The sequence below is a fragment of the Doryrhamphus excisus genome, chromosome 4 (genome assembly GCF_030265055.1).
Source record: "Doryrhamphus excisus isolate RoL2022-K1 chromosome 4, RoL_Dexc_1.0, whole genome shotgun sequence".
In the NCBI taxonomy this organism is placed as follows: domain Eukaryota; kingdom Metazoa; phylum Chordata; class Actinopteri; order Syngnathiformes; family Syngnathidae; genus Doryrhamphus; species Doryrhamphus excisus.
The window spans coordinates 17,939,261-17,965,852 of NC_080469.1; the positions used below are offsets into that span (position 1 = coordinate 17,939,261).

General features: G+C 43.6%; 1 protein-coding gene across 3 annotated transcripts in view; it reads right to left on the reverse strand.

Moving 5' to 3' along the window:
- dock8 (dedicator of cytokinesis 8) overlaps positions 1-26,592 on the reverse strand; it is a 63,788-nt gene that overhangs the window by 23,668 nt on the left and 13,528 nt on the right. The window contains exons 3-30 of one of the 3 annotated variants that reach the window (XM_058069549.1): positions 25,986-26,161; positions 24,923-24,994; positions 24,467-24,575; positions 20,942-21,151; positions 20,715-20,800; positions 20,256-20,322; positions 13,831-13,980; positions 13,605-13,685; positions 13,170-13,329; positions 12,965-13,101; positions 11,162-11,255; positions 10,331-10,493; positions 9,645-9,762; positions 8,519-8,589; positions 8,258-8,396; positions 8,052-8,153; positions 7,883-7,978; positions 6,767-7,001; positions 6,510-6,671; positions 6,239-6,417; positions 5,944-6,036; positions 3,164-3,259; positions 2,128-2,277; positions 1,841-1,954; positions 1,556-1,711; positions 1,167-1,306; positions 921-1,084; positions 55-206 (exon numbers count right to left, since the gene is read on the reverse strand). In XM_058069549.1, the coding sequence (XP_057925532.1) occupies positions 55-206; positions 921-1,084; positions 1,167-1,306; positions 1,556-1,711; positions 1,841-1,954; positions 2,128-2,277; positions 3,164-3,259; positions 5,944-6,036; positions 6,239-6,417; positions 6,510-6,671; positions 6,767-7,001; positions 7,883-7,978; positions 8,052-8,153; positions 8,258-8,396; positions 8,519-8,589; positions 9,645-9,762; positions 10,331-10,493; positions 11,162-11,255; positions 12,965-13,101; positions 13,170-13,329; positions 13,605-13,685; positions 13,831-13,980; positions 20,256-20,322; positions 20,715-20,800; positions 20,942-21,151; positions 24,467-24,575; positions 24,923-24,994; positions 25,986-26,161 (3,672 nt within the window). The remainder of the gene's footprint in view (positions 1-54; positions 207-920; positions 1,085-1,166; positions 1,307-1,555; positions 1,712-1,840; positions 1,955-2,127; positions 2,278-3,163; positions 3,260-5,943; positions 6,037-6,238; positions 6,418-6,509; positions 6,672-6,766; positions 7,002-7,882; positions 7,979-8,051; positions 8,154-8,257; positions 8,397-8,518; positions 8,590-9,644; positions 9,763-10,330; positions 10,494-11,161; positions 11,256-12,964; positions 13,102-13,169; positions 13,330-13,604; positions 13,686-13,830; positions 13,981-20,255; positions 20,323-20,714; positions 20,801-20,941; positions 21,152-24,466; positions 24,576-24,922; positions 24,995-25,985; positions 26,162-26,592) is intronic. The other 2 variants (XM_058069550.1, XM_058069551.1) reach the window with 2 other exon arrangements.

Consider the following 26,592-nt stretch of genomic DNA (forward strand, 5'->3'; position numbering starts at 1 on the left):
CATACATACACGAACACCCAAAAACTGCCATCATCCTAATATTTCACTTTTTACCATGGATGCCATGGAAACAAGAACATTCCTCCCCAGTGTGTTGAAGGGGTTGCCAGCAATCGCCATGGCAACAGATTGATTGATGGGTGGTACGCTGTCAAGGTCATCCTCGAGTCCGCCAGTTTTGTTCTTGGTGCCACGTGTGTCTGCCACTGTGGAGACACCGGGAGGGGGGGCGCTCAAATGAGTTAAAACTGAAGAGCATACAATGGTTAAATATCTGGCAAAAACATGAGGTACACTTGGGAGCTAATAGTAGAGTCACTAGTAGCATTCAATTTCCATTGACACTGTCAAAAGGTATATGTGACCACATTATAAAATAGCATATTGTGGTACGCATGAGGCCGTGAGCTCTTTATTTGACAGGAGCCAATCATGAGCTATGCACTCACAACAAGCTTGTCAACATATTGCAATACAGAGGAGGTCATTAGATATCACAGTTTAACAACATAACAGTCTGACTCACGGTGTCATCTTACTAACACAAAATTCCTTACACATCAACTTAACACTCCAAATGAATGCCTCAGTAATATACAAACATGTACCAATACGAGTTTAAAATAGAAAAAAATCCCAACAGACAATCATTTAATTGGTGTACAAACAGAATAGAAAATGCCAGAAGACCCTGAGCCCAGAGGGAGGCTGACATAATTGCAGCACTCCAATGAATGCCTTGCTTAGACATAATTTCTTACTTTTTCTATATTCTATTTTATTTAAAGATTATTTTAGATTAGACTAGACTATTTTAGACTAGATTATATCAAGAATTATTTAAATATGATATGATTTAAAAAACAAAACCTCAGTGTTCATATATTGCATTACAATTGAAGACATTAAATCACATATACCCGTGAAATCCAGGTAGTTGGTAGAGTCGATGATGATGGCCACCAGGGGGAGGTAGAGGGCGGCTACCTTAGCCCTGACCTCGGGCTTGATGCAGCGGTGGTCAAGATCATGAGAACACAGCAGGCTGAAGATGGCGTTGATAGCCTTCTTCTGGACCTTTCCTCTGGGGACACAGAGACAACCCGCACTTAACGTCACGTGGCTTTACGACACCCGTACCGTCCTTTCCTCTTTTTCTTCTGTACCCTTCTGACTCCATGTCAAGAGCGGCGCTGAGCTCAGTCAGTAGCAGGCCGGTGAGGTAGTGCTGCTGCTTGAAGTCCTGAGAAAGCTCAAAGAGGCCCAAGATCCTTTGCTGCTCTTGGTAACTACATGAACCTGAGCTCTGGGTGGAGAGAGACATAACACATAACATATATAATAGCATGTAAATACAATATAGCATAATATACGAAGAAATACAGCATTTGGTTCATTTAAGGATAGTGAGGATAAGCGGCATAGAAGATGGATGGATACAAAAATACTATTCATTTATAAATCCATCCACCTACTACCGCTTATCCGAGGTCAGGTTGCAGGGGCAGCGGCCCAAGCAGGGAGGCCTCACACAACGGTAGAGGACGTACAGTACCTGCGAGGAGATGGATGGGCATGGAGAGGATGGGGCAGAGGCGGGGCTGCTGAAGAAGAGGCTGAGGTTGAGGTAGTACTCGTGACTGCACAGGATTCGCAGGAACTCCAGGCGCATGCTGATCAGCGTTGGCATCGAAACGCTTTTAGCTGACATCTGGACCAGAGAAAAGAACATTTTGACTTCAACTTTTCAGGACAAATGTAAGAGTTGCATCAGAAAAGCGTGCCTTTGCAAACATCATACTGCTCACATGGCGGTAGCCATGGAAGCCTCTTATGTTACCTGGTTGCAGTAGTTTTTCACCAGCTGAAAGACAAAGCCCCGGTCCATGAGAGACAGCAGGTCGTACAGGAAGAAGGCCAGACTGATGTTGACTTTCTCTGCTTGCTCCACCTCCTAAAACAAACAACCCATCAACAGATCAACAGGCGGCAATTAGCGGGCGGATCTCGCCCAGCGTCTCGCTTTACAATGCTGAACTCTTGAACCCAGCAAATGTCGAGGTATTGTTTGGCGTGTGATGACAGGAAGCAGCGCTGGTTTGTGCACCCGACGGGCATTTGGCTCACCTTCTGTTGCTTGACAAGGATGGTGCAGATCTCAGCAGTGACCACGGAGACGATGGTCGTGATGTCGTCTTTAAATCGGTCTGAGAAGCGGCTTCTACGGGGGATGCTGTTCCTGTCTAGTTCGGACACGTGCTGGGCCATGCTCTTCACCTGTGGGAAGAGGACATGCATATTGTAAAATGCTCCAGTTAAAGCCTGGAGTCAGTCAACTGTAGTCGTCAGGTGCGCAGTCTACAAAAGCAAAGAACCACAAGGGTCTCTAATTAGCGCCAGATGAAAAAACACTGGCAATAACAGCTGTAGCTGCAGGCAGCCTCCTGATGTAGCTTTTTTAAATAACTCTACAAGATGCATGAGCTGCATTGGAAGTATCAAGACTCGTCACCAGCTTTCCTTTCCACTTTCTCATGCATTCCACATCATTATTAAAGTTTAAATAAATGTTTTTATATGTAATTCCCTACATTTCTGGACAATTAGCGCCTGCTTCCATTTAAAGCCCCAACCTCATTGCACTTAATTAGACCAGGTCTGCACGGCGGCCTCACAGCTAGGAGACACGAGTTCAATTCCACCCTCGGCCATCTCTGTGTGGAGTTTGCATGTTCTCCCCGTGCATGCGTGGGTTTTCTCCGGGTACTCTGGTTTCCTCCCACATTCCAAAAACATGCTAGGTTTCTAATTGGTGACTCCAAATTGTCCATAGGTATGAATGTGAGTGTGAATGGTTGTTTGTCTATATGTGCCCTGTGATTGGCTGGCCACCAGTCCAGGATGTACCCCGCCTCTCGTCCGGAGACAGCTGGGATAGGCTCCAGCACACCCGCGACCCTCGTGAGGACAAGCGGTAGAAAATGAATGAATTAATAATTGGACCATAATAATTAGTAGTTGTTCTGTAGATGACCACAATATATCCCGCTGGACATCCTCTCCATTTTCTCATGCATTTCAATAAGCAAAAACATGTCTTTTTTTTAACGCTCATATTATTCTCATCCTTTCATGAGCCCCATGTGCAAATAAAAATACTGACCAGCAGCTCAAAAAAGAACCAGGCGTATTTGTATGCGTTCTCCCTGCAGACCCCGGTGCTGACCACCATCTGGAGGGCAAGCTCTTCATGAAACTGCTGCAAGAGACAAAAGACACATGTCAGCAAGACCGTGTAAATGTATTTTTGGCACTCCGGACAGAAAACAAGAGAGAAACTTTGTGTCACATTGCCCCCTTGTGGACATCAGACATTGTGACGGGTGTTCCCTTAGGACAGGGGTGGGCAAACTTTTTGACTCGCGGGCCGCATTGATTTAACAAAATTGACGGGGGGGGGGCAGACTCTAAAGTATTTTACAAGTAATAGTCCATTTTTACAAGTAAAAGTGTCATACAATCTGCTATATGTGCACTTTGAGATCATTTATTTGATGTAAAGTGCATCATAAATTACATTTATTATTATTATTAGGTTAGCGCGCAGACCTCACAGCGAGGTGACCAGGGTTCCATTCCACCCTCAGCCATCTCTGTGTGGAGTTTGCATGTTCTCCCCGTGCATGCGTGGGTTTTCTCCGGGTACTCCGGTTTCCTCCCACATTCCAAAAACATGCTAGGTTAATTGGCCACTCCAAATTGTCCATAGGTATGAATGTGAGTGTGAATGGTTGTTTGTCTATATGTACCGAAGAGCTGTCTTTGGGTGAGAGGCGGGGTACACCCTGGACTGGTCGCTAGCCACTCACAGGGCACATATAGACAAACAATAATTTTTGGAGCCCAGTGAGGATAAGCGGTAGAAAATGAATGAATGAATGAATTTTGTAAACAACAGACCATAACGAAATTGATAAAACAGCCACTTCCACCATCAAAAGGTTGGCTCAAGCCGTGATGCCAGGTTGTATGTGGAGTTTAAATGAAATACTTAAATGAATACTTATTCAATACGTATTCAAACACTTGGCGGGCCGGATGTGGCCCCCGGGCCGTAGTTTGCCCACCCCTGCCTTAGGAGGATTCTTAGTTATTAGTTTGTATCATAAATCAATGACATGATTACTGTATTATGTGAGGTTGTAAAGGGTCACAGAGGTTGGTCATTGTAAAATGGGATTACAATGATGCTACAATATAAACCTAGCTTGGCAGGCTATGTCCAATTACAATTATTATTCTTATATAATTATTATTAACATTTTACGGTTTTAATAATAATAATAATAATAATAATAATAGTCTGTGGTGCTCTCAGATGGTCGGGAAGAGCATTCCACAGACTGGGACCAGCCGAGCAGAAGGTTCGATCGCCCATGCTTGGTTCTGGGGACCCTGAGGAGGTTGGCTGTGCTAGAGCGGAGGGTGCGTGAGGAGGTCTGGGGGAGGAGGAGTTCCTTTAGGTAGGCTGGAGCGCCACTGTGTACACACTGGTGGGTGAGGAGGGCGATCTTATATTGAATCCTCAGTTCCACAGGGAGCTAGTGCAGTGATTCCAGGATGGGGGTGATATGATCGTATTTCCGCACCCTCATCAGGATCCTAGCAGCGCTGTTCTGGATGTATTGGAGCTTGTGAATGCTCTTGCTAGGGATCCCGATGAGGAGCGCATTACAATAATCCAGCCTGGAGGAGACAAAGGCGTGTACCAGTTTTTCAGCATCAGGCAGAGAAAGTGTGGGGCGGAGCTTGGCAATGTTCCTAAGGCGGTAGAAGGAGTTCTTATACAGATGCTTGATGTGGGTGTCAAATGTCATGTGGGAGTCCATTCTCACACCCAGGTTGGTGACTGCCGTGGAGAGTGGAATGACCTGACCAGCAAAGGTGATATACGTAGGTTATGGGGGATGATCGTACTTGATGCGGAGTACCGAAAAGCATGGCTTTGGTTTTGGAGCTGTTGAGTTGTAGGAAGTTGTGGTTCATCCACGCCTTAGTCTCCTCCAGACAGGCTGACAGTGTGGCTGGTGATGGAGATGATGACAGGGCTGTGGGCTCTGTCCTGATGTAGAGCTGCGTGTCATCAGCATAGCAGTCAAATGACACACTGTGCCTGCTGATGACACGGCCGAGGGGGAGCATATAAAAGGGTGAATAAGAGGGGGTCAAGGACGGATCCCTGTGGGACACCACATTAGACAGGCTGGGTTGGTGATTTAGCGCCTCCAAGGGAGACGCACTCAGTCCGTCCAGCCAAATAGGGCTGGAACCAGCTCAGGGCCAGGTCACAGAGACCAACAGTGAAATGCAGACGATCCAGGAGGATTTAAATACATTTGTTTTTTAAATTTTTTATGTTGTCATTTTATTTTATTTATTACATATATACTTTTAATTAAATATTTATTCCAGATAACCATACAGGTGTCTTTTTTAAATTGTATTCATTCATTCATTCATTTTCTACCGCTTATCCTCACAGGGGTCGCAGGGGGTTGCTGGAGCCTATCCCAGCTGTCTTCGGGCGAGAGGCGGGGTACACCCTGGACTGGTCGCCAGCCAATCACAGGGCACATATAGACAAACAACCATTCACACTCACATTCATAACTAGGGACAATTTGGAGTCACCACTTAACCTAACATGTTTTTGGAATGTGGGAGGAAACCAGAGTACCCGGAGAAAACCCACGCATGCACGGGGAGAACATGCAAACTCCACACAGAGATGGCCGAGGGTGGGCTTTAAATTGTATATTACAACAAACTAATGTCCATTAGCAAATATACAATATATAAAATTAGTTTCTATTTAAAAAAAACAAAGCAAGATAATTTTAGTTTAAAGCTAAGTAACCATAGCAACGATCCTACTGTTTGTACCTTTCTGCTGGACGGCCTGGTGCTTCCTGTGGAGTTCTGATGGCTGTTTGTATCCAATATGGTGGACATGCGACTGCCTGGGATGTTATGGCCCTAGGAGAAGAATACATACGGGGGGGTCATTTAATCCCCCAAAAGGGGGGCGCTACAAAAAATCTATACTAATATCAACAACACAAAAAAGCGTAACAACACCAGGAACTTAATCAATGTTCACATTTGGAACTGAACTATATATGAGAAAGGAAATGACCCCCTGTGGATATAAAGCGTGTATGAGAAGTCTTTTTAGTACCTTGGCAGCCAGGATGTGCTTGACCTCGGCGTCCTCAGCAGGTGAGTGGGGCGCGGGAATGTCAGGGTTGCTGCTGCTGCGGATTCTGGACTGCAGAAGCATGTTGCCCACACTGGCCGCCGAGGCTCGGCCCATGGTGCTGTAACGGCTCTCGGTGGAGGGCATCACGCCACTTGTACCTGTTGTCATTCACAGTAAAAGTCATAATAAGTCAATCATCATTATTAAAGTTGTAAAATGTAGTTGTTACATCTGTATTTATCAGTAGTACCATTTGGGATGTCTCGCGGGGGGTCAGGCAAACGGAACACCCAGTAAAGATAGGTTGCCAAGAGGCTGTTTCGGCCTTGCTGATCCCTGCTCAGCTCCTGACTGTTATGGAGACTGTTGACGATGGACACCACAGACTCAAAGGCTATCTGGGCCAGGTTGGCTGGAAGACAACACACACATCGAGACAGGGCTATGACATAGAAGCCTCAGATGATGTCGTCAGACTGCGGTATCGTACCCTCCACCGAGACTCACCGGTCTGGCCAGCAATGACCATGGGCTGCATGATGAGGTTGAAAAGATTATCCAGCACCAGGTGGAGGAAGAGGACCAGCGGCTCCAAGCTGGATGATGACAGAGAAATGATGCTGAGTTTCAGCTCATGCTCCAGCTTGTTCTCGGGGATCTTCTCCTCTCGGACACGCAGCGGGAAGGTGGCCCCGCCTTCGAGAGCGTGACATAGGGTGAAAAAGCGCTCCAAGTGGTTGTCCTAGTAGGCAAAACAAACACTTGGGATGAGGAACAGATGCAGAAAATACCTTGTGTTGTTTCTACAAAAGTATTGGGAATGTTTGCTTTATTTCAGTATGGGACAGTGTTTTTGATTTATTTTCTTTTTTCGCTCATTCTCTGCCGCTGAATCCCTGATCCACGCATTTATCACATCCAAAATTGACTACTGCAACAGTATTCTTTACGGTACACCATCCAAAACCCTCAACAAACTATAATATATTCACAACTCAGCTGCTCGCCTCCTCACCTCCACCCGCTCCCGTGAACACATTAACCCTGGTCCTTATAAAACCTCCACTGGCTTCCCGTCCCCCAACGTATCCATTTCAAAGTCCTTCTCATCACCTACAAAGCTCTCCACAATTTGACCCCATACATACCTCACAGACCTCCTCCATCAACACAATTTCCTTCGCTCCTCAGACTCCAACCTCCTGGCACTCCCCTGTAAGACCAAGCTCCGAACCTGGGGAGACAGAGCCTTCTCCATCGCTGCCCCCACCCTCTGGAACTCTTTGCCCCATTCACTCCGTGTTTCCCCCGACCTTCCCACCTTCAAAAAACAACTCAAAACCCACCTGTTTAAATCCCTTTTTAATGTCTAACTTTTATACCTGACTGCTGTGCCCCGCCCCGCTTTTAGCCTTGTTTTAGCTCTGAATGGCTGTATGGATATTGGATTTTAATGCATCATTTACTCTGTTTTTACTCAACTCTATTTTTATTTCTTTTTCTCTACTGTAAAGCGTCTTTGAGTACTCTGAAAAGCGCTATACAATTAAAATGTATTATTATTATTATTATTATTAGGTGAAAATGGTGCACTGGTGCTTTAAATGAACACCTTCAACTGACCTGTGTGTGTACGGAGGACACAGCCTGGACCTCTAGATTGAACAGTCCTTTGTGACTTTCCATCCACTTGACCGGGGGTGTTTGAGAAGGCAGTTTCTGCGCAGCAAAAAAACAACTATACGGTGCGCCCGTTCATGAGCACATAGCATGGTGTTGAATGTGTACATACCTCGGCGGTGTGCAGTGAGTAATTAGGAGGTAGTCGATCCAACACTATGGGGAGACAGAACTGACCCGTGTTCAGTCTGTCATTAATCCATATGGGCAGCCACTGGATAAGCATAACACAGCAATATAGTTCACAAACAAAAACACAGTACAGTTACCATGTGTACTGTGTATAAATATTTTGCATAGGTCCCGTATGAGGCTTACGGAGTAGCCAATGAGTGTTTCACAGCTCTGGTTCTGTTTCTGCTGGCAGCTAACGTGGTAGAAAGTGAACAGCAAGTGGTGTCGCTCTGTCAGGCGGGCGGGAAGAGCCAGCTTCACCTCATCGTAGAAATCTGGGGATCTATTTCAAACAAAAAAACACAAAAAAACAAGAGAACATCAAAAAATCAGGATGGAGAAACCCTCTGTTGACTGTTGAGATGAGCAAATTAGTATGATATTCTGGCATAAAAATGTACTTGCTTGTTATGATAGGTAACAGGGGTGTAGACTTCCCCAACAAATTCAGGCCCACTAGATTTGCCGAAAATGATCTGTGGGAAAAAGAAGATATCATTCATATAGGTTAGGTTTGTTTTCTTTAATCATGAATTAACGAAAATTGAATTAATGTAAAAACCCCTGTATTAAAAAGTATTTTAAACATCCATCCATTCATTTTCTATGCCGCTTATCCTCACTAGGAGCTCAGATATGCTGGAGCCTATCCAGCTGTCTTCGGGCAACCTATGGACAATTTGGAGCCGTCAATTAACCTAGCATGTTTTTGGAATGTGGGAATCAGACCAAGGTCTTCTCGATCTCCTGACTGTGTAGCCTACATGCTAACTCCTCGTCCACCGTGCAGACCATATTTTAAACAATTAGTTCGCTAGTTCGCAAAAGACAGAACATTTCTGACAAACATTACCTCAAATGACTGACGTATCAAAACCATCAACATTTTCATTTGACAATTTTCGAGCAAGGCGAGCTGGCATCCAAAGTATCGGTATTTTCATTATTGATCCTCACATCACTAGTTGCAGGACTATAAACAATTGGAAGAGTCCTGGTGGGATACACTGTGGCCATCTACAACCATTCATTCATTCATTTTCTACCGCTTATCCTCACGAGGGTCGCGGGGGTGCTGGAGCCTATCCCAGCTGTCTTTGGGCAAGAGGCGGGGTACATCCTGGACTGGTCGCCAGCCAATCACAGGGCACATATAAACAAACAACCATTCACACTCACATTCATACCTATGGACAATTTGGAGTCGCCAATTAACTAGCATGTTTTTGGAATGTGGGAGGAAACCAGAGTACCCGGAGAAAACCCACGCATGCACGGGGAGAACATGCAAACTCCACACAGAGACGGAATCTAACTCAGGTCTCCGAGCTGTGTGGCCTGCATGCAAACCACTAAAGCGTCATGCAGCCGCCATCTACAACCATTCTCTTTTAATTGATTGCGTCTTAAAAGAGCATTGAACTACTTGATAATAAGCAACGTTGCTTAAATTCAGCATCTTTGAATACCTATAAAAGTGTTTTTTGTAATGTGAGGTATTGCTTATGAATATTACAGCAGCAGCACTCACAGGAAGAGAGCTGCTGGGGTCTTCGCCGCTCATAAACTGCATCTTGATGGTAATGTTCCGTGCTGACGTCAGCCTGTTGACAAAGTTCAGCCTCTGAGGGTAAATATACAGCAGGTTCCTGTAGATGCCAAGGAAGAGAGAGGAAGATAAAATGTAATGTATATGCAATTCATGCTTTGCAACACTAGATAGCAATAGCGATGTGCGAATAACGAAAATAGGATGTCAAGGTAAGGCCCATTGCCGTTTCTAATACTTTAGCTTCATCACGTAGATGGGAAAAACAAAAGAAAGGTCTCTCAATATGATATATCAGCGATCTACATTATTATCACTACAATAGCAAAAATAGTGTGCCATGTAAATCAGAGCAATTAAATTATTCACAATCAAAGCTCTTGGATTGGCTCGCTACACTGTGAAGGTGTACCTAATGTTGTGGCTGGTGCAGGAAATTCGCTCAAGGGCTCTTGAGCAATGAGTACGCTGTATGACTGTTCTTGTTGCCTTTGGCTTGTTGAGAAATAAATGGTTTCTGTTTGGGCAAGCCTCTTTGCACCTCAGGCTATTTTTCTTTCCTTTCAACACCATATTTGTATTTCCTAAAGCCAATTTGCAAGACTTACACAAGTCACTCCAGCATGTCTGTGAACATTTTTGTGTTTGTAAGTGTAGCTGTGGCTCACCTGTAAATGTTATGGGGGACATAAACCTCACTGGAGGGGAACTCCAGCACTTCTTTGACGTGGCGGATGTTCTTTTCAGCTACAGGTATGAGGGGGATGAGCTCAGTGGACAAACAGGCCTGAGGTAAGTCATGGAGTGGAGACATGTCCAGTTTTATGGAGCCTGAGGACATGCGACGAGACAAGAGTGTTGGTTTTGCATCGTTTGGAAAGTATAGTGAACAATAAAGCTTGTCCCCTATTATGTAATATTCACTTTTTAAAGTGAGAGGCCTGTCAACCCATTGCAGAAGGTCATTACTTAATATAGCAGTCTGACTCTCATTAAACTCATCACACAGGAACCTAACAATAAAAAAGTACCAAAGAAATATACATCACGGGTAGTCGGTTTAAAATAACAGCAATTCATTGGAGCACCAGCAGCATAAAAAATGATGAGATGGTGCTGCAATGCTGCTTCTGTCCACCAGAGGGAGCCAGATGACCGAGAGCCCAGAGGGAGGTTGATGTCACTGCAGCACCCCAACGGATGTGTTTCAGACACAATGGATTATGGGAAAGCGTTCATGTCTTGTTTTTTTTTCTTTTCAAAATGGCACGTTTTGCTAGCCACACACTTTGAGTGTTAAGTTGCTGTGTGATGAATTCAGTGTTGTCAGTGAAGTGACCAAGCTTGTTGTGAGTGCACTGATAGCTTGTGATTGGTTCCGGCCAAAAGAAAGAGCTAACGTTTAAATTTAGGATATTATGTTGGACATATGCAGCATTACAGTGAAAAAGTGGATAAAGTACACAATAGTGGAATATAGAACCTTCAAATGTGACAACCTGATATAGTCTTGATTCGTCTCTGTGGAGTGGACGTTTTCTTAATCTCGGACAAGAATTTGAGCAAGTCCTCGTCACTCAAACGATCTCCCTCCTGAAAACAAAACAAAAGACGAAATTAAAGCAAACACTTTGTCACCTTCTGAAATGAAGCCATGATTGTTATTCTTATGATGAGACAATTTGTTGTAACATAGATGATTCCTGTTGGTGCTTCGTACATAGAACCTAGATCCTAGATCAGGGGTGTCAAACATACGGCCCGCGGGCCGGAACCGGCCCCCAAGGAGGTTCGATCAGGCCCGCAGGATAATTTGAAAGTGGAAAAAATGCATAAAAGACATGGAATGAATATGTTTAATTCGCTGCAATTCATGGATTATCCGCTAAGGGGAGCATTCTTTCCATCAGAGTAGAAGACAAGCCGCATCACTGAGACAGACTGAAAACAGCAGACGGTATCAATGCGCCATCTGCTGCTTGTTACGACGTTGTTAATACCTTGGTCGCTACCTCTCCGCTACACCCTCATTAGCCAAAATGTCGTTATCCAAACGGAGAAAAGTAGATAAGGAGTGTAGAATTTTGGACCACGTCCTATTTATTTACAGAGATGCACGGAAAACCTTTGTGCTTGGTGTGTTTGCAACAAGTTTCGGTATTGAAGGAATATAATATTCAACGCCACTACGACACTCATCACAGCGAAAAATATGACGGCTTACTGTTTGCATTGAAAGAATACAGCTCTGTGAAGATGAATCCTTACTGTGGTGAAAAAATGTGCACTTTAATGTTAGTCAGCAGCTTCAAAACAAAAAACAAAAAACAAAAACAAAAAAAGTTGTGTGATGGAATTCTACTGTTCATACAACTCCATAAATTTTCAGTATATATTGTATGTGTATGTATGTTTCATGTATGAAGTTTACAGATTTACAGGACAGGCGAACACTTTCTTCATTACACAGTTAAAATCACTCTCCTTAGTTTGTAAGGTGTACGCAGGGATTACATTTAGATTTTATATGCGTATGTGTAAGTGGCTTAAAAATCCCTTTCTTTAAAAGTCTCATTTAATCTTAAAGTGCATTACTATATTTTTCAGTACCAATTAAAGTTTTGTGCCCTTTGTACAATCAGTGGGATCAGTTGCAATACATATTTGTGAATGATAAAAGTAAATTGCACATTTGTCTAAGGAAATATGAGGTGTTTCATAAAATGTTTTGTAAAAGGATAGTTTTCAATATTTTCCTAATGTTCCTAATGTGCTTCTTTACACCAAAACAAAGGAAAGACATGATATTTTGGTTATTTATAGCAGAGTATGGTATAATTTTAATGGTCCGGCCCACTTGACATCTCCCTAGGCCGTATGTGGCCCACGATGCGAAATGAGTTTGACACCCCTGTCCTAGATCATAAGCAACAACAACATACCCCACAGGGCATCTTCAATTTTTTATGTCAGTATGTAATTCACTATATATATGTATAGTCAAAACATGCTTGCAGAAGTCAAAATGGAAGAAAATATAGTTATTCCCCGCCTTGGAGCTATAATACCTTCCACTGACACTTTCTAGGAGATAATGGAGTGCATCAGTGTGAATAATTGTGGCTTTATTCATAGGAACAATAAGAAATATGCCACCGTACAAGGTTAAATAGCTTGAATGGTTTTGGAAAATGGCATCATTCCAAGTGCTGATACCAAGTCATGGCCATGTGCTAGAGAGGTGACTGATGAAACGTGGTAGATTGTGTTTGACATTAAGCATCCCAAGCGTGAAGCTCAACCTGTTTGAAGATGGTGCTGATGGTAATGGTGGCCGGTTTGAAGGCGGAGATGTTACACAGCTGCTCGTCAATGGTGTTGAAACGTTCAGAGTTCCTTCGTGGCAACTGGGCTTTACGGTCGATGCTGCTGGATTTGGCTGGAAGGAAGACAAAGGGTAGGTCATGTGACGTAGCACAAGTTGAAGGGAGTTTCAGAAGTGCACACCTTTTATGCCGTCGGAATCAATGACATCGCGGTCGATGGCAGCCGTAGAGATGACTTCCATGATGTTCACAGTCGCCCAGGCGAAAGGCATGCGGTAGCGGCCTAGCCTCTGGCAGAAGGCCTCGGACTGGCCTCGCAGTTTCTCCAGCTTGTCCTTGTTCTGGAGGTAATTCAGAAATTCCCAACATGCATTACACTCAGCGGGCTTTGCTATGGACTGGTCTATTTCCTCCCTCTTTTGGGATTAAAATAATAATGATAATAAAAACAAATATCGCTCCTTTATAGTAGGTGCCTGTTTCCTGATAGTATAGCTTCGTAAAGGCTGCAAATCTTAATCCAAATATTGTACTGGATCCCATTCGGTAACGTCCTGGCTTGTGAGTATTCACACTGTCAGTGTCTAGCATTTATATAATCATTTTCAGGGATTACCTTAGAAGAGTCGCAATCTCTCATTGTCATGTAGGGCTCGGCACAGTCACTGATCTCGCCTTGCTGGAGGACTTTTTCAATCTGGACCAAAGACAGAAAGTGCATTACATCAACCTCATCGACTACTAGAGTGCTAAAGTGAATATGCATTCAATCCAGAGAGAAAACAGCTACTCTCAAGGGAATTGCTCCGATGGCAAGTTGCACTAGATTCCATTCTTCTTACCTTGATGACAAGATAAATGTCCGGAGAAGGGTAGGTGATGGAGAAGATGGCCGACCTGGCCAGCGAGGAAGGATCCACATGAGGAGTGTGTGATCTCAGGAAGCTTTTAAACTGCTCCGAGTTCAAGTCACAGTAGAAGTTCTCTGATATCTGAAATAAGAGGATGGAGTTGTTGGCTTATTATGATTTCACTAATCAAATATGTATTGCTTGAGAACACGTGTGGATTAAGGGTGTGGAAAATAATTGATTTTAATCGATACGCATGCGCACGATGAGAGCATTCACTGGGTATGGATGCAATTGACGGGTGAATCGCGATGCGTTTGTAGGTATCATAAAATACGATGCAAGCACCGTTTTATTAATGTTCAACTTCACCCCATATGCTGTTCCCCAGGCGCAATGAATGCACCAACATTATTTCGCGTTTTGTATTGAATACGGACAAGTCTACCTCCGCCTCCCCGTTTAGTTCCTTGTCGAACACTGGAGACAAACCAAGCAAATCAGGTCAGAACAAGCGGATCTTCCGCTGCTTTCCAAATTGTTCAGGAGCTAATTGTCCGTCCCTGCAACATGTGTCCCCCCTCCTTACGAGTGTTCAGCACAGCAGGTGACATTACAACAACAGAACACTTGGCTTCTTCCTGAATTTTGAAACAATTTTATAAGTTGTTTTCCACTTTCTGCTCCTCACTACTGTATTAGCCTACCTCCTAGTGTATTCATATTAGAATTATGTTTTGCAGACAGGAATATAAACAAACATTGATTGCACTGTTGAAAGTGTTACTTCAACTTTGCTGTTGCTGTACTACAGTACAGCAACAGTAGTACTGTAGTGTAGCAGTAATTATTGTTTAATTGTTTTACTCCACCATTGAACCACTGCTATTGTAATTGCATAGCCGATGTGAAAAAGTGAGGAAAGTTGTTGCTGTTGGATGGCAAAAAAAATGATCAAGAAGTGGTGCATAGTAAAAAAGACAAACAGCACTAGTTGAAGTTACTGCTAAGTGCCTAGAAGGAATAAAGCCAAAACCCATTTGTAGGACCATACCATTATTACCATTCCATTATTTTCCTTTGCTTATTTGCATCATGTTGAAATGCATCATATCGCAAGAAATTGCACCATATCATATCGGATTGCATTGATTTGAACTAAATGATTATCGAATCGTATCGCAAGAAATTTCCATGTATTGTTAAAGTATCGTATCGCTGGCAGTGCATCGAGATGTGTATTGAATCGTCCTCAGTGCTGGGATTCACACCCCTAGTGTGGATGGACGTCAGGAGATTGGGAAGATTCTCCGCTCGGCCGATCTAAAATATAAGACACCCTCGGCCATCTCTGTGTGGAGTTTGCATGTTCTCCTCGTGCATGCATGGGTTTTCTCCGGGTACTCAAGTTTCCTCCCACATTCCAAAAACATGCTAGGTTAATTGGCGACTCCAAATTGTCCATAGGTATGAATGTGAGTGTGAATGGTTGTTTGTCTATATGTGCCCTATGATTGGCTGGCCACCAGTTCAGGGTATACCCCGCCTCTCGCCCATAGACAGCTGGGATAGGCTCCAGCACTCCTTGCGACCCTCGTGAGGATAAGTGGTAGAAAATGAATGAATGAATAAAATATAAGACATGTTTAGAGCTTTAGAGAGATTTACACGAAAGGACAACGTCTCAAAAGTCGAGCACAGTCCATTTGACGGGACGGGGTGTGGCCCTTTTATGTTAAAAGCGATGTCATTGTTCGACATACCAGGCGAGTATATACGTAATTCTGTGAATCTGGGATGCTATGTGATATAATTAAGTAAATATCCCACCTTTGCATTTGTTGCGGTTCTCTATACAGCATGGTGAAACAAAGTTTAAAATCATAAATTTCTGATGTCTAATCTTTAATTCTCACCTTATAGCCTTCCGGGTGATGTTTTGTTGAATGCATTGCTATTTGACTTTTAAGATGCAGGTACGGATGTTTCTCCATTCATGTGTGATTCCGGGATACCGTGTCACACAGTTATGGAAATATCCTACATCTGCTTTCTGTGTAAGAGGAGCTTAAATCTTTCACTACCGGGCATATTTTTGTCCATTTTTATGTTCTTTTTGTCTTTAATACCCATTGTTGACAGAAAATTATATTGAATCCACATGTTTGGCAAGAATTTGGCTTTTAGAAGCTGTGTGGTCTTAAAGTTTTGATCAGCTGATGAACAGCCTATTTCACTTTAATACTTGCTTCCAATACATTTCTTACTCAAAAAATGCAATTTTATGCAATTATTTTTTTGTATTCAGTTCAATTCAGATACAGGGCTGCAGACCAAACAAGGTGTAGCTGCATGCAATAATTCCATAAAAAAGCAGAGTGCTGCATTTTGGACGCAGGTGTATCCCATTCAGGGGACCTGGAAACATGCAACGGTCACGTTGCAATTACATCCCAAGTCTCTTTTGTGGTTTAATAGCTGACTTCCACGAGTGAATATGTTTGTAATTAAGCATGAGCTCCGAACAATAGCCACCTTGTTTGACGCCTTTGTGCCGCGTTACAGCAGAAGACCGATGATGATGATACTGTGACCACACCCTCATATAAACTTTCATTCCGCAAAGGGGAAAACACTCACACATCTGTCTGTCTTGCGTTTGGCTTCCTGCGGGATGATCTATTATCAACATGAGGTTTCAATCAGAACCATTGGTGACAGAACCAAGCATGTCATCTGATTCACTGATGCTGTTTGGACATCTGGGACATTTTTGGCTTACCGCACAAGTCTGCTGCGGTGCGATGCAGTCGATCCAGAGAATTACAAAGATCACATGACCCTCACATATGGCTTTGTTCATAGCCTGAGGCCAAGGTGATAACATTTCAGTGGTTTACATTGGAACCAGAGGTCACAGTACCACAGCATTTAAAATACTAATGCTTACATTCATGGGTACTTCTTTTTGGCAATGATTGCAAGAATGTAACACAGTCCTTATGATCTTGACATGGAACCAAACATTCATTCATTCATTCATTTTCTACCACTTATCCTGGCGGGGGTGCTGGAGCCTATCGCAGCTGTCTTCGGGCGAGAGGCGGGGTACACCCTGGACTGGTGGCCAGCCAATCACAGGGCACATATAAACAACCAACCAATCACACTCACATTCATACCTATGGAAAATTTGGAGTCACCAATTAACCTAGCATGTTTTTGGAAGAAAACCCACGCATGCATGGAGAGAACATGCAAACTCCACACAGAGATGGCTGAAGGTGGAATGGAACTCAGGTCTCCTAGCTGTGAGGCCTGCGTGCTAACCACTTTCCGCCGTGCAGCCTGGGCCAAAACATTGATTTTATTTTAAATTTGATGAAGTTCAGACATTTTTCTTTTTAAGCACACCTCATTATCAGAACCTCTTTTGTTATGTGACATATACAGTATCGTAAATGATCGGATGATGCATGTTTTATCAGCAGTTTTTCTACCAAGATACGAATTAATAAAAATATCCATCCATCCATTTTCTACGTCGACCATCCTCCCTAGGGTCGTGAGGGTGTTGGAGCCTATCCCAGCTGTCTTTGGGGTGAGAGGCGGGGTACACCCTGGACTGGTCGCCAGCCACATTCATACCTATGGACAATTTGGAGTCGCTAATTAACCTAGCATGTTTTTGGAATGTGGGAGGAAACCGGAGTACCCGGAGAAAACCCACGCATGCAACAGAGAACATGCAAATTCTACACAGAGATGGCAGGGGGTGTCTTATATTTTAGATTCCTTAAAAAAGTAGCCACCCTTTGGTGTTCTCTCAGTCACTTCGGAGGTGTGCCATGTCAGGGTTACTTTGTGGAATGTATGGCCTAAAGAAAATGGGGTTGGCACCCAGTTGTGTTGTGTGTGTCCAAAATGTTGGCCTGTATTGTACCTACTCCCATCCATCCATCCATCTTCTATGCCGCTTATCCTCATTAGGGTGATGGGGGTGTGCTGGGGCCTATCCCAGCTGACATCGGGCGGGAGGCGGTACATAATTCATAATTTAGAAAAAACAACCTTTTGCAATATACATATGGTGCGTTTCATTCCCGAGCGTGGACCAATCCTGTCAGAGCAGAGAGCCCTGATTAATAAGTAGAGAATTATGTGGATTTATAGAAACATCTGTTACAGATTTCACAGATGCCAAACGACAACAAAACCGCTGCAAGCTCGAAAACAAACACGTGGCTGAGAATTCTCAGGGGGCAAACAAGCGAAGAGGAAGAGATGCAGGGAAACGCCGACATGAAAGCAGCAGAAAACACAATACTGTACAGGGAAGAAAAGGGAAACTTAGTGAGGAAACTGGAGAGGGAAATGGCAAATGGGTCAATTTTTTTTTTGCAAAACAAAGCGCGACTTGTTTCTCCTTTGTTCACCGAGAACACATTTCACAGCTCTTTAACAGTCAGTCTGTGCCCTGACCTTTTGTGCTCAGCAGGACACTGCATTAACCCCTCCAAGGGTACGGGTCATTGGCTACCAGTTAAAAACATTAACCTGGAGTAAGTGATAATGTGATACTTCCAACTGTAATAACTACCTAAGACCTTTTCCATTTCATGGTTTTAAAGTCATCATATTGGATTTTTGCTCAAGGGCACACAATCAGAGGTGTCCTGGGAGGTGTCCACTATTATTATAAACCAGTGTATTTTAGTGTGAGACTTAAATAAAAAATTACACAATTCTGAACAGTATTTTAACAAAAGGTGTCCTGGCTGGTCCACCCATAGTATAGACCATTACATTTTAGTGTGAGATAAAGCTTGAACGATGGACAATGATAACATGAGAGGTGTCCTGGCTGGTCCACTGTTATTATAGACAAACAAATTATTGTCGTTCCTGGGTTGCCATGGCAATCACATATTGTTATTTTATAACTCTATCATCATAATGCTAATGCTGACAAATAAACAGAAGTAATTTTCAACTTTGTCCTTCTCAAAGAAAATGGTTTTCACACTTAAAGCAACAGTACGCTGCTCTATCAGCCCCGAGTATGGGACAGTCATGTCTCTGTGAAAATTCTGACATTGCAGTCCGAAAGTCTCTTACTGTGGGATATGTGGGGTCGCAATTCGTCCTCATAACTCAAAAGACCGCACATTAGAGAGGTAAATGCTTAGTGAGCAGAGACTGGGCCGTGTTTGATCGACCTTAGCTCGTATTCCTTGCCTTTGTTTACATTTTCGACACCGCTTACGAGCACTTGTGCCCGGCTGGGTGGTTTGTGTAGACTCTGGTACTCTGGAGATCACCGGGATGAGACAATGGCGCTGCAAAATCCAAGAATCTAAAAGTGCGTGTAAGATGTTAAACAAGACCTGATACTCCAAAACAAGAGAAGCTGGGCTTTGTTGTGGGCTTTGTTGCATACGTAAACTGTAGGTCTTCTGTTAAACACACACATCATTTCGACTTCTTTAGTAACACAAATGAGGCTGAACGTGTGTCAAAATAGACACAAATCTAAGCTCAGCAGCCTTAGGGACCACCATTTGGTCAGAATGGTACAATCTTGATATGATCTACAATCTTCCTAAAATTCGACCGCAAAACTGATATTTGAATCTTCTGAATCAAATTGTCAGTCCATCTTCTATAACGCTTATCCTCGCTAGGGTTGTGAGGAACATTGTCAACAATTGTCCAACAGTTGACTATTCTGAGACACCCGTAGTTAAATGTGTAAATATAGTTTCTTTAAATAGGCCATCAGGCCATATTAGCATCATCGTCATCCGTCATACTTGATCAGGCATTGAGAAGAAGGCAAGGCCACTGGCAAAAAAAAAACACAACTCCCACTATCTCCACAAGTAGTTCAGCACAAGCTAAATCCTTCCGGCCTTTTTCACCCCCAGAAAAGAAAAAGAAATCCGGCTAAGTCAATCCACTAAAAACATGCAAACATCCGTGGCTCAGAGTAGTTGGCTTGGAAAATACTTCACATTATCAGTAGTGATAGAGCCAAACATGTTGTAATTTATCCCTCGCAGATGCCGGTGGTTTAAGATGTGCAATAGTGCAAGATATTCATGCCACGATACAAATAAAATGGGTAAAACTAACAAATGAAGTCAATATGCATTGGTATGACTCTGTGGGAGCCTGCTCCGTTGAGCTGGAATACAAGTTGATTTCATTTAATGTTTCCATAAGGAGTTGAATTGCCACATGCAGGGATGCTATACTATAGGCATGATAAGACATTTAACTGGCAGCTCCTCCCATGTCTGGCAGCACTCATGCACCCCAACCATGGTGCTACCACCATGCTTGACGATAGACTCGACGCATTTATCGTGTTGTGTGCTGACTCATTTTCAGCGAGATACTGTTAATGTTCTTACCTTTTTCTTCTCTTTCAGGTCATACAAGGCCATGGTAGCAAATATGGGCTCGATGTCGATCTCAAACCTACAGAGAAAACGGCAGTTGGTCGTTCAGAAATAGCACATGACTCAAAGGCATGTAATTGAGGTTTTGCCCTGTGCTATTCTTATATTGTATTTCTTCTATTCTGGTTATCCCTACTCTGTCTGTCTTTGTTGTATCTGGAAAGCCTTCTTTGCAGTATAATGTGCTGTAAGGGGGGTGAATTTGCAAGCCTGGAAATACATTCCACTAAAATATTTTCACTTTCATGGAGAAAAAGGCTAAGGAATGATACAAAATAGACAAACGTGGACTAGGAGGTGCAGTGAAAAAAGGCAGTAACCCCATCTTTAATACAACCATCTGCTTCTTCTCTATCTTTTAAGAGCCAAAAGGAAAGCTGCTGAAGTCATAAGAGAAAATGAATTACATACTTGATGGCCTGGCATCGGATCAGGATGCGGTCTCCAGTGTGTTCTTTGGGGCAGTCGGGGACGGGTCGAATCTCCACTGCGTCTTCCTGGAATATGATAGTCAAGACACATTTTAAAAATCTGTAAGAAAGCAGGAAGTTGTTGTTCCGTCCGAGATTAAAAATAAATTTTTCCAGTCTACAGTATTATTAACGAGAGACACTGATGAGGCTGTTGGTTAGCCTTGCCTCATCAGCGGGAGGGTACAGTGCAAACAGCTCGGGGTATCGGTTTCCCTGCCGGGCCTCCTGGTTGAAGCGGTCCAGCTCCTCGTGACTGCTGAAGGCCAGCAGCCCCACCACCCTCTGGTCCGGAGTCAAACAGCGCAGGTTGAAGTCAGACGAGGTCAGCGTGCGGCCAGAGTCATCATTCAGCACCACTATAGTTGGAGACTTGACCTGGGGTGTCGGCAGCAGAAAGACAAAGGGTTAGAGGTCGAGGAGGGTGTAGAAAAGAAAAAGGGAGGAGGGGATCTGATGTAGACGGATGTGTGATATATAGAGAAGCGTATAGAACAAAAACATTCAAATGAAACAAGCAACAGACTTTTCCTCACGAACGGTAAGGCAGGCTGCAGTTGTTATATTGTCGAGGACAGCTGACAGTCATGGCAGTGTTTCAGCCCTTGGACAATGTCTCCATCCTGTTATGTTTACGTTGTGTAGTATGCTAAAGATATGAAAGGGCTCTTGTCACTTCTGTTATATTGTATCTCGTGTTGTCGCCAGTACGTCATTTAGTCATCAGCTGCAATACGACCACTTTACCATATACTAGTGAGATATGAGCCGCCTGTCAATAATCGTATTTCGGCGAAGTTCAGCTGATACGGCTTTTGTAATCAGATACATGCACGTAGACGGATGTATGTATAATCGTGGCTTTTTTCACTTCCTGGTGATTATGTTCTTGAAAAGGCCGACAAATGTGAGGACAAAGTCAAAATATCACAGGAATGATGTCATTATCTTAAGAGAAAATAATAATGATTATGTTTGGAAAATAAAATAATATATTAAACTTGTATATGATTAATATTTAGATATAGAAATTTGCCAAAAATAATATTCAGATAAAAATATAAATACATGTGCTACACCATTAATAACTTATTTCTGACCTTCTAACACACATAAACACACAACAATACAATATAATATACAATACAATATTCCTTCATTTTCTACCGCTTATCCTCACAAGGGTCGCGGGGAGTGCTGGAGCCTATCCCAGCTGTCTTTGGGCGAGAGGCGTAGTACACCCTGGACTGGTTGCCAGCCAATCATAGGGCACATATAGACAAACAACCATTCACACTCACATTCATACCTATGGACAATTTGGAGTCGCCAGTTAACCTAGCATGTTTTTGGAATGTGGGAGGAAACCGGAGTACCCGGAGAAAACCCACGCATGCACGTAAGAACATGCAAACTCCACACAGAGATGGCCGAGGGTGTCTTATATTTTAGATCGGCCGAGCGGAGAATCTTCCCAATCTCCTGACGTCCATCCACACTAGGGGTGTGAATCCCAGCACTGAAGACGATTCAATACACATCTCGATGCACTGCCAGCGATACGATACTTTAACAATACATGGAATTTTCTTGCGATACGATGCGATAATCATTTAGTTCAAATCAATGCAATCCGATATGATATGATATGGTGCAATTTCTTGCGATATGATGCAATTCAACATGATGCAAATAAGCAAAGGGAAATAATGGAATGGTAATAATGGTATGGGTGGAATGGTGGAATCGAACTCGAGTCTCCTAGCTGTGTGGCCTGCGCACTAACCACTCGACCGCCATGCAGCCTACAATACAATATAATGTATTAGTAGTAGTAGTAGTAATATTTTTATATTAATAATTAGTATTATTTATTACTAGTTAATACATATACAAATACATTATAACTACATTAAAATGAATACATTATATTTTATTTATAATTATTATTAAATAATTATAATATATTTTAATTTATGAATTAAAAATTAAATGTTTTGTTATATTTACACATAATGAATCAAATAAAATTGCCATGCTCCTCCCGCTAGGTATAATAAATCTAACATTGAAACACATTTATTGCTCTTGTTTTTTTATATTACATTAATTTCTATAATTAATAAGGAAAAATGGCTGCATGGTGGACGAGTGGTTAGCAAGCAGTCCTCACAGCGAGGAGACCCTAGTTCAACTGGGATAGGCTCCAGCACCCCCATGACCCTCGTGAGGATAAGTGGTAGAAAATGAATGACTGAATGAACAAGGACAAATGTACCAGAAATGTGGTATGATGCAGTGCAGTTCTAGTTCAATTAGTAAGCCCTGTTAGTCATTCGGTATAATTAGAATTAACGAACTGGAGCATTCGCTGCCCACCAGTTGAAAGTCTCTCAGGGTGTTAGTCGTACTTATTAGTCTGCAGTATTACACTGTGAGACACAACCATGCTGGCCTCGGGCTCGATCCCTCTTTGGGTGAGCTGTCCCTCCAGCTATGCCCGTCTTCACTGTCCTTGTCTTTTTGTGTACTGTCACACATCAATCAAAACCCGCGCAAAGACTGTGGACATCACACCATAATCCTGAGGGCTGGGGTAGTGGACCGGACCAAAGAGAAGAGAGCCATTATGTGCTGAAGGACAATAATACCGTTCTTCCCATCCCTGTCACACATTATCTGGCATGCACATCATGGGAAGCTCGCCCCTCAGTGAAGGCCTTTTGGTTTGCGTGATTAAGCAGGACTGGCATGGGCAGGGTTGTCTGGCTGGTACACCACTGAGGGGGCGTGTTCTTTGCGAGGACTCAGATTGGCTGGCACTGCCTGAGGTCGGCAGCAAAGTATTGGTCGATTTGAGACAAAAAAAGGGATGGGAACTTGGCTGCAGAATGCCTGTTGTGGGTCAAGGAAGGGGACTAGGAAGTCATTTAAAGTGGAACACTCACTAAAAATATTCATTTTCTATATCGCTTGTACCAAACCTCCTTCGAGTAAGGGTTGGGGTACACCCTGCATAGATCATCTGCACAGATTAGGACAACAAGGCCATTGTACTTTAAACTTTAAAGGCTCCTGATTGTGCATAATGTACTATTTAATGTAATATGTGTCTCTATATCCTGGTTATGACCACCACACCTCACTGGTTCGCTACACTTTCGAGAGAAGTGGCACTCAAACTGTCGGTTTTCAAGTTCAGTGTTTTCATGCCTCTGACCCACCCCAAACTGGATGAGCCTGCTGCGTGCAGTCACCAACCAGCTTTGTAAAAAAAAAAGCAGGCTTCTCTACACATTTAAAAAATAAAGCTCTGCAAAAATCTATCATTCAGGCACAGACATGCCATGTTTTTGTTTTTCTTCATCCAGACTGCAATAACTGCTGTTAAAATGCCAACCCCACCCCCACCACACGGTATTGTTGCTTCACGTTCAAATCTTCATCAGTATGGGCCACCTCGCTGCTCGAACTTCATGGCTGCTTCTCAGTAAACAAACTTGAACCCAGGGCGGCCTTGTGTTGTGTTCCTGCCATAATGAACGGCGTAAATTAATTAAGCAGACCTACGACTGAAAGCTGACCCACTTCCTATATTCCTCACAGACTTGAATGCCCCTCTGGGCCCCATCCCCCGGGATACAAACAGTAATGCTAGTGGGGTTGATTTCCTTAATCAAAAGTGGTTCTTACCGTTTTCTCCTCTTTGACTGACTGGACATCAGACTCAAATGTCTGTTTCCTCAGGAGCTTGTGCAGGCCAGCCCGCTCTGAATACGCGCTCCAGCCATCCCCTTGGCACCTTGACACACACACAAATACACACACACTTACTGAGTCCCATGCAGACACCAGAAACAACATGCATGGCTACAACTGATACACCTCTGCACTAACTAATCAAAGCAGATAACAACACAGTCTTACACAACACACTATGTGTGTATGTGTGTGTAGATCAGATAGGAGGTGTGTATTTATCCGGCTTTCTGATGTGTCTTGTTTCCTGTTTCTCAGGCAAACAAGACTTCTCTGGTTTGGAGACGGGGTGATGATATAACGCCTGCACCCTCCACCCACTTTCATCATTCCCGAACTGAGGCATCTTTCTGTGACTAAAAGGCAATGCGGCTATTTGAAAGGGCTGACCTTCGAGACACCACAAGCCATGGCTGGGTGTAACTCTTGACGCAATCTCTCACGTGTGGATCCAACTCCACTCTGCAAAATAAACATATAAACACAATATGATGATTGTCATTTGTCACTGATTCTGTTCACAATTTTCATGGACAGAATTTCAGAATTTTCAGAATTTCAGGTGTTGAGGGAGTCCGGTTCGGGGGCCTTAGAATCTCATCTCTGCTATTTGCAGATGATGTGGTTCTTATGGCCTCTTCGCGCTGTGACCTTTAGCGTTTACTGGGACGGTTTGCATCTGAGTGTGAAGCGTCTGGGATGAGACTCAGTACCTCCAAATCAGAGGCCATGGTTCTCAGTCGGAAAAGGGTGGAGTGCTCCCTCCGGGTTGGGAATGAGGTCCTGCCCCAGGTGGAGGAGTTTAAGTATCTCGGGGTCTTGTTCACGAGTGAGGGAAAGTGGGAGCGTGAGGTCGGCAGACGGCGCAGCCTCGGCAGTAATGCGGTCGCTGTACCGGGCCGTCGTGGTGAAAGAGAGCTGAGCCAGAGGGCAAAGCTCTCAATTTACCGGTCAATCTATGTTCCCACCCTCACCTATGGTCATGAGCTTTGGGTCATGACCGAAAGAAGGAGATTGTGGATACAGGCGGCTGAAATGAGTTTCCTCCCTAGGGTAGCTGGACTCACCCTAAGAGATAGGGTGAGGAGCTCAGCCATCCGGGAGGGGCTCAGAGTAGAGCCGCTTCTCCTTCACATTGAGAGGAGTCAGTTGAGGTGGCTCAGGCATCTAGTCCAGATGCCTCCCGGACGCCTCCCTGGTGGGGTGTTCCGGGCATGCCCAGCCGGGAAAAGGCCCTGGGGCAGACCTAGGACACGCTGGAGGGATTATGTCTCACAGCTGGCCTGGGAACGCTTTGGTGTCCTCCCGGTGGAGGGAAGTCTGGGCTTCCCTACTAAGACTGCTGTCCCCGCGACCTGGACCCGGATAAGCGGAGGAAAATAGATGGATGGATGATGATGATTGTCTTAGCAATGTTACTAAACCACTACAATTTCACAATAAAAACACTGACCCATTGTGAGGGACGGCGTGCCGAACGGCGCGACACTCCTTCTCCACCTGCTCCACCTTCAAGTCGTCGTTGGGGAAGTCGCCGAGTTCCCGCATCAGGGCCGAGTCGCCGTTTCGAAGCTGCGACATCAAGAACTCCTCCAGGTCCACTGGCTCCACCGCTTCATACGACTGCGGCTGAGGAAAGATGGCAAAAAAGAGAACTAAATAAACTATATATGTAGATACAAATCTTGGGACGCAGCCCTTATTTAGGCAATCAATCAAATCTATCAGGAGTTTAAGCTCCAACCCTTCAATCATTGCTTTAGGACAGGGACAGTGAATAGGCTTACCTAGCATGATGTTGCTGTTGAAATGTGAGTGTAATTTTAACACGGTGATAGAGTTGTTAATTTTTTATTTGTATATTTGTATTCATATGTGATATTTGGTATCTATTACATAAAAAAATACAAAAAATTATAAAAAAAGAGTCTGACAGGGCAGCGAAAATACCAAACTTGACTATTTTCTGCTACCCCATGGCGGTCCAAAAAAACCCCAAAACAAAGTGGTCCATTTCAAACAGATGGCTCTATTTTTAGCTGGAAGCTTGTGCGCAAATT